At 46.1% G+C, this 8,673-nt stretch overlaps 1 protein-coding gene across 1 annotated transcript in view; it reads right to left on the bottom strand.

Moving 5' to 3' along the window:
• Positions 1–544: 544 nt before the first annotated feature.
• Positions 545–8,673, bottom strand: part of LOC132405856 (retinol dehydrogenase 8-like) — a 54,365-nt gene continuing 46,236 nt past the window's right edge. Inside the window, exon 6 of the mRNA XM_059990850.1 lies at positions 545–772. Coding sequence (XP_059846833.1) covers positions 545–772 — 228 coding nt within the window. The remainder of the gene's footprint in view (positions 773–8,673) is intronic.

Raw genomic sequence — 8,673 nt, 5'->3', positions numbered from 1 at the left:
TGTTGAATGGTTTCAACCCAAACTATCGACAATTCCTTTCTTCCTACAGATGCTGCTCAACCTGCTGTTTCCCTCCAGCAGATTTTTTACTTTACTCTTACGAAGAAATTTACTGTCAATATTTTGTCACCTATGTAGAATTCGTATATAATACCTATTTACGTAAGCACTAAAAAACTTGAACATTTTGCACAGAAATACAAAAGGCAATGCCACTATAGATGGGCGTGGGGAGGATGCTTCCTATCGTGAGGGAGTCTAGGACCAGAGGACACAGTCTCAAAATACAAGGACATCCCTTTAGAACAAAGATGAGCGGGAATTTCTTTAGCCAGAGGGTGATGAATCTGTGGAATTCATTGCCACAGACGGCTGTGGAGACAGTGTCATTGGGTATATTTAAAGTGGAGGTTGACAGATTCTTGATTTGCAAGGGCATCAAAGGTTATGGGGAGAAGACAGAAGTGTGGGATTTAGAGAGATACTAAATCAGCCATGATGATACTTTGGTATGTCCTGAAAGCTAATTTTCCACATTTTTTTGTCAGTCCGGTGAAACTGCCCTATTACGGAAGCAGGTACATGTGATAAGCCTGAGGAAGTTCAAACTTATCTTGAAGAGAGTTCCATGATTAAAAAGCAGGTTGTAAAAACTTCGAACAGACAGATTTCCCGTATTGTCAGCGTACTTCATTGCCGTCAATGGTGTGTAGAGCATGTTGGTCTGGTAACGAAATACTGGTTGTTCCATTTTTATCACCTTGATGGTCGCCTTGTGAACAAAGGAAATAAGTGAAATACAAAAATTATTGATTATCCCGGTCAATGATCACTTTTCCAACTACAGTACCTTTATACTAGAACAATTTTAAACCTCTTCCACATGTCGACCATCATTAACTTTTATTTCAGCCAAAAACAATGAGGTATTTCTTCTGAAAACTCAGCAGGTCAGGCAATGTGAGAACTGAGCTGAGGAGCGTAATGTTATAAAATACTTCTCGGAACTGTCCAAGGGTCTCAAGCCTGAAGCATTAACTAATTCCCTGGATTGGAAGCTGGTCACTAACCAGAGCGAGGTTTAGGCTCCAAACCTGTGGTGAACTACATATACCTGTCTGGACACGGCCCCCTGCTGACTGCTCCTGTGGTTCCTCCCACAGACCCCAGTATAAAGGCTATTGGAGGCACTGCTCCTCCCTCAGTCTCCAGGATGTTGTGTGGTGGGCTCTTGCTGCTGACACTGCTGACGGTGCTTTCTTCCAGCTAATAAAAGCCTATCTCGACTCACGTCTCCGAGAGTTATTGATGGTGCATCAAAACCACCAGGGGGTCAGAAGCATGAGCAGGTTTACAGCCAAAACCAAGGCTCCCTTAATTCTTTAAGTTGACAGGAAAATTGATCATGCTACTGTGTATCAAAAAAAATTGATGTTTGAATGTTAATGAGTAACATTGAATGGTCCAGAAAGTGTTAGCCCAACACTACCAGTCAGTTTTACTGTACTCATTTTGAAAATATTTTGATTTGCCCATTTAAACTTAAATTAGTGCACAAAATAAGCTGTTTAAATACGACATCAATACCAGCTACACACACTGCTCTTTCACCTCCTCCCTTCCCACCTGAGCCCCGTTTCACGAGTGAAGCAACAACTGATGTATACAACTGCTTGAGAATCCTGTAGCCTGCTCTGCAACAGGGAGAATTAAATTAATTCAGGTAATACAAGTATAAAACTTGGTGCTTAATAATCAGCCTTTCTGCATAGTTTTTGTAAACTCAGTATTTCTTCCTGTAAATGCCCACAAGAAAATGAATCTGCAGGTAGTATACGGTATCATATAGGTACTTTACTTTAACTTTGTGCACGGGCATGTTCTCACACTGTATCCCACTATTACCTAGTCCCTCTACACTCTGAGATCATGGCGGTTTGCACAATGCTATTACAACTTGGGCCATGGAAGTTCGGAGTTCAATTCCACGTTTGTAAGTACTTCTCGTGAGCTCCAGGTGTTCCAGTTTCCTCCCACAGTCCAAAGACAAACTGGTTTGTTTAACTGGTCATTGTAAATTAACCTATGATTAGGCTAAGGTTAAAGAGGTGGGCTGCTGGACATACAGTTTGTTTGGCTGTAAGGTTGTTACAGCCGGGGGAGGTAATGGGGACAAGCTTCTACTACCTGTTAAGTGTTTCCAATGGTGTGCGCCTCAAATAGCCTCTGACAACTAAGTCCAGCTCCCGGCCTTCACGTGTGGCTAAGCTATTAACCCCAGGGGCACCATTTCTACTGACAGGAGAGGGGGCAAAGGCAGGTTACTAGCACCTTAAAACCAGTCACTTTGGCAGTTAGGGCTTGTCAGCCATGGTTGGCAGCTCATCTAGGAGAAGGAGAACTCCGACCTCAAATCTCCGCTGTCTTGTGGCTTTGGGAGTAAACCCCAAGGGAAAAATCTGGAGCTGGAGTCCCTAAGGCATTGAGTTCAACGCTGACTGGCAACTCCTGCGGTACTAAACCGTATCGGTCTTTGCCATTCCTTTGGGTTCATCGGATGTGTGGGAGCTTGCTACATGGGCAACAGCCTGTTCTCCATATCGTACAGTACTGCCCTGGTTTGCGTACGCCACAGCTAGGACACAATATCCATGGTCAACTCTGACCAAGGAGGCACTCCACTCCTCACCTCTGGGCTGCATCTCTAAATAAAATTAATTTTTAATTAACTTTTCCTACCACTGTAAGAAGTAGATGTAACCGGGTGACCATCGAATGCCATTCATACAACACACACAAAATGCTGGTGGAACACAGCAGGCCAGGCAGCATCTATAGGGAGAAGCGCTGTCGACGTTTCGGGCCGAGACCCTTCGTCAGGACTAACCGAAAGGAAAGATAGTAAGAGATTTGAAAGTAGTGGGGGGAGGGGGAAATGCGAAATGATAAGAGAAGACTGGAGGGGGTGGGATGAAGCTAAGAGCTGGAAAGGTGATTGGTGAAAGTGATACAGAGCTGGAGAAGGGAAAGGATCATGGGACGGGTGGCCTCAGGAGAAAGAAAGGAGAGGGGGGAGCACCAGAGGGAGATGGAGAACAGGCAAACAACTAAATATGTCAGGGATGGGGTAAGAAGGGGAGGAGGGGCATTAACAGGTCAATGTTCATGCCATCAGCTTGGAGGCTACCCAGCCGGTATATAAGGTGTTGTTCCTCCAACCTGAGTTTGGATTCATCTTGACTGTAGAGGAGGCCATGTATAGACATATCAGAATGGGAATGGGACGTGGAATTAAAATGTGTGGCCACTGGGAGATCCTGCTTTCTCTGGCAGATCGAGCGTAGGTGTTCAGCAAAATGGTCTCCCAGTCTGCGTTGGGTCTCACCAATATATAAAAGGCCACACCGGGAGCACCGGACACAGTATACCACACCAGCCGACTCACAGGTGAAGTGTCGCCTCACCTGGAAGGACTGTCTGGGGCCCTGAATGGTGGTGAGGGAGGAAGTGTAAGGGCAGGTGTAGCACTTGTTCCGTTTACAAGGATAAGTACCAGCAGGGAGATCGGTGGGAAGGGATGGGGGGGGACGAGTGGACAAGGGAGTCACGTAGGGAGCGATCCCTGTGAAAAGCAGAAGGGGGGGGGAGAGGGAAAGATGTGCTGGGTAGCGGGATCCCATTGGAGGTGGCGGAAGTTACGGAGAATTATACGTTGGACCTGGAGGCTGGTGGGGGGGTAGGTGAGGACAAGGGGTACCCTATCCCAAGTGGGATGGCGGGCAGATGGGGTGAGGGCAGATATGCGGGAAATGGGAGAGATATTCATTATTCATGCTATTAATTATTCATTATTAATAATTATTCATTATTAATGCTATTCATTATTGTTGAAAAACGTACTCAGGCATCCATCTGGGTAATGCTAGAATAGTTGTCTGTGCCTTTAAGTGGAGGTGGTGACGTCATTACGCACGCGTGGGATAGTGGGGAAACCATTTTATTTTCTGCTGCCAAATCAAGTTCCCCCAGAGTTATTGGGCTTGGTGAGGAAAAGTGAGCATTAATTTACAATATCCATGTGAATTCATTTACACTTGTTGACAAATCGAGAATATCGGTAATTTGACATGTTTTACATGGGGATGCTTTAGATCTTCATGAGTAAAGAACTCGACACTGGATAGCGTGGCTTGCAAAGTTCCTCACCAGCCAAGTAGGTCAGTCTTCCTGTAATTTAACTACCAGGCTATATCTTGTAAAAGTTGTGCCAAAGTGTTCCTTTTGTCTAACTTTATTGTATCATGACTGATTGTGCATGTAACCGCGTAACGTGAATGTTCAGTCTCGGTTCGGGGGTTCAGCACATGTGTATTAGAAAGTAGTAGATGTCCTAGATGAAATGTGTTCACTTACAGTTTTCGCTGCTATGTATAAGATTCAGGGTTGGGAGGATTCTAATGCTGTTTGTATTGTCTTTCTTCAGGATTGCCACTACCACATTAGTGCTGTATTAGTTTTGTGTAGTTTTCTTTGTATCTTTATCAAGACACAAGCGTGTGGATTGAAGGTTTAATGGAGATTGTAAAGTCGTTAGTTTTGTTTTAAGACCCTCTTCTGGCACTTAAACATCTAAAACAGATAAAGGAATTAAAATCCAAAAAAGTATTTGTTGTCCTGAGTGTGTGCTTTTCCCCGGGCCACAGCATAGAGCTGAAACATTGACCTAAAGCAGATGCTGTTCTTCTTTCCTCACCAATATTATTTTTGGATTTTCAAACTCTGCAGTATTTCACTTTGGTGTATGTACCCAACTAATTTTCATCTTGATTAACATAGAAAAATTAATGAGGATATCATGGGGAATTAAGGTGTTTTCTCTATGTAATTATCACAACGAATCAGCATCTGTTTAATATTTGCTGAAAGGAGATGTTAAACTATTTCAATTAGTCTTTTTCTAAGCATTTGCTAAAATGAGGATGATTTGCTTCCATGCTCTGAATTTATGGGGATATTGTCCTGTTCTCCCCCCACCTCCTGAAGGCTTCAAAAACCTCTGAAGTTTTTCCCGTTAAATTCTTTGCTCTGACAGGTTCAGTGCAGGATATGTCACAGATGTCTGTCAGAACAATACAACCTGAATTCATCTCAGTGCCAAAGGTGCTGGCCTGGGGGCAGCTACAACTTGATACTCAGCACACAGGGTAGCACGCCCAGATAATCCCTCCAGCCGACCTTGTGCATATAATGACACAAATGAGGAGGTGGAAGGGTGGGTTATTTTGAGGATGGCGCGAAGGTTGGTAGTGTGGATGGTGTAGAAGATTGTCATAGGTTACAATGGGACAGTGACAGGATGCAGAGTTGGCCAGATGGAGTTCAATCTGTAAAAGTGTGAAGTAGCACACTTTAAATGGTCAAACTCGAAGGCAGAGTACAAGGTTAACGGCAGGATTTGTAACAATACTCACACAAAATGCTGGAGGAACTCAGCAGTTCAGACAGCATCCATGGAAACGAATCAACAGTCAACGTTTCGGGCTGAGACCCTTGATCAGGACTGGAAAGGAGGAGGGAAGATGCCAGAATGAAAAGGGAAGGAGGCTAGTTGGAAGGTAATCGTTGAAGCCAGGTGCATGGGAAAGGTAAAGGGCTGGAGAAGAAGGAATCTGAGAGGAGAGTGGACCATAGGAGAAGAGGACCCAGGGGGAAGTTATAGGCAGGTGAGAAGAGGTAAAAGGCCAGAGTGGGGAATAGAGGAGGAGGAAGGTGGTGATTTTTTTTTAATGGAAGGAGAAGTTGATATTCATGCCATCAGCTTGGAGGTTACCCATACTGAATATAAGGAGTTGCTTCCCCACCATGAGGGTGATCTCATCTTGGAGCTCGTGGGCCGACATGGGAATGGGATTGGGAATCCGAATTAAAATGTTTGGCCATTGGGAAGTTCCACATCTGGCAGAAGGAGCTGTGGTACTCATTTCCCCCAATTTACAACGGGTCTCACCATTGCAGATGAGACCACATCAGGAGCCGCAGACCCCGGCAGCTTCACAGGTGAAGTGTTGCCTCACCGGGAAGCATTGTTTGGGGCCCTGAACGGAGGTGAGGGAGGAGGGGATAGGGAGGTGTAGCACTTGGGCGGGGAGGGACAAGGGAATCACGGAAGGTGCAATCCCTGCAGAATGGGAGGGGGTAAAGATGTGTTTAGTGGTATGATCCGTTTGGAGATTGCGGAGATTGCGAAGGCTCATGGGGTGGTAGGCAAGGACAAGAAGAACTCTATCACTGTGGCAGTGGCAGAAAGGTGGGGTGAGCGCAGATGTTCGGGGATCGGAAGAGATGTGGATGAGGGCAGCATCAATAGCAGAGAGAGGGAAACCCTATCCTTTGAAGGAGGAGGACATCTCAGATGTCCAGGAGAGGAAAACCACATCCAAGGAACAATTGTGGTGGAGGTGGCAGAACTGAGAAAAGGGAATAGCATTTTTACAGGAGATAGGGTGGGAAGAGGTATCGTCAAATAACCATGGAAATCGGTAAGTTTATAAAAGACTTCACAGTAGAAGTTTATCTCCAGGGATGGAGACAGATCGAGAAAGGGGAGGGAGGTGTCAGAAATGGACCAAATGAATTTAAGGGCAGGGTGGAAGCTTGATACAAAGTTGATAAAATTGATGAGCTCAGCATGGATGCGTGAAGCAGCACCAGTATAGACATTAGTGTAGCAGAGGAAGAGTTGGGAGTATTACTGGGGAAGGCTTGGAACATGAACTGTTCTACAAAGCCAACGAAGAGGCAGGCATAGCTGGGGCCCAGGCGTGTGCCCATGGCTGCCCCTCAAGTCCGGAGACAGTGGGAGGAGACAAAGGAAAAATAGTTCAGAGTGAGGACCAGTTCTGGCAGCCAAAGGAGGGTAGCAGTGGAGGGGCATTGGGCGGTTCTTGTGTCAAGAAGGAAGTGGAGAGCTTTAAGACATTCTTGATAGGACTTAGAAGTGTATAGGGCTGAATATCCATGGTGGTGAGGGCTAGGGAATTGAAAGTTATGGAGGAGATTGAGAGCATGAGAAGTGTTTTGGATGTAGGTAGGAGGGGACTGAACTAAGGGGATAGAATGGAGTTGAGGTATGAGGACATGAGTTCAGTGTGGCAGAGCAGGCAGAGTCAATAGGCCTACCCAGATAATCAGGTTTGTGGCTCTTGGGTAGGAGGTAGAAGCAAGCAATGCAGGATAAGGGAACTATGTTTAATGGCAGTGGATAGAATTTCTCCAGAGTAGATGAGATCAGTGATAGTGTCAGAGACAGTTTTCTGATGGTGTAGAGTGGGGTCCTCCTTGAGAAGTAGGTATGAGGAGGTGTCTATGAGTTGTCACTTGGCCTCAGCAAGATATAGGTCCCCCCTTTGCCTGTGGGTTTGATGGTAAGGTTGGGATTGGTACAGAGAGTGCAGTGTGTTCAGAGGGGGTAAGGTTCAAGGAGGAGAGAAGAGTGCTTAAGTTGAGACATTTGATATCTCGTCAGCAATTCAAGATGAAAAGATCCAGAGTAGGCAGAGAGGGATGTCCACAAAGAGGAGGAAGGTTGAAGACTGGAGAAGGGATCATCACTCTGGGGGGTAGAAATTCTTGCCAACAAAGTGGGCTCAGAGACGGAGGTGATAGAAGAAGGGCTCATCGTTGTGGCGGGCACAATTCTCACTGAGGTGCAGGCAAAGTGGGACAAGGGTCAGGCCCTTGCTGAGGACAAAACTTTACCTCAGAGAGGGGATGGTCAGAGAGAATGGTGAAGACACAGCAGGGACTACAGCTGGGATTGAAGGGCAAAGAAGAGTTGAAGGCATCAAAGGAAAGGGGAGGGTTGGGGTGTTCAGGGTAGTTGGGGTTGGGAGTGAGTTGGAGGCTCTGACCCAAGAGGTGACAGTGGGTCCTGAAAGGTGTGGGTTTGGAGAGCGGTGGTGGGGAAGGTGAACCTGTGGCCCCAGTGGCAGTGAGTAAAGTCTCAGCCTGGAGGTGCCGGTAGCCAAGGTCCAGGCCGGAGCCAGAGCCACAAGGTGCACAATTGGCAGTCCAAAGGCATTCAGGGTCATAGGAACCAGCTCTCTTAACAGTGTGGAGAAGCAGAGGGATCTTGGGTCCAAGTCCACAGATCCCGCAAAGCTGCCACAAAAGTTGATGGGACGGTAAAGAAGGCATGTTTTGTGTTGGCTTTCATTAGGCAGGGGATGACGTTCAAGAGCCATGAGGTAATGTTGCAGCTCTATAAAACTCTGGTTAGACCACAACTGGAGTATTAGAGAGAATGCAGAGGAGATTTACCAGCATGTCGCCTGGATTAGAGAGCATGTCTTACAAGTAAAGGTTGGAGGATGAGAGGTGACTTGAGAGAGGAGTCTCTAAGATAATGAGGGGCATAGACAGAGTGGACAGCCAACGCTTTCTGCTCTCAGGGCAGCAATAGCTAATACCAGAGGACATATTTTTAAGGCGAATGGAGGTAAGTAAGTTTAGGGGAGATCCATATGCGTGTACAGAGTGAGTGGTAGGTGCTTGGAATGCACTGCTAGGAGAGGTGGCAGAGACTGATGCATGAACAACATTTAAGAGAGTCTTAGGTGGGTACATGGATGAAAGAAAAATGGAAGATTATGGGCAGTGTAGGAGGAAAGACTT

This window comes from Hypanus sabinus, chromosome 16 (genome assembly GCF_030144855.1).
Source record: "Hypanus sabinus isolate sHypSab1 chromosome 16, sHypSab1.hap1, whole genome shotgun sequence".
In the NCBI taxonomy this organism is placed as follows: Eukaryota; Metazoa; Chordata; class Chondrichthyes; order Myliobatiformes; family Dasyatidae; genus Hypanus; species Hypanus sabinus.
Note: the sequence above shows the minus strand (reverse complement) of the source record. Positions and strands in the feature narration are given on the sequence as shown.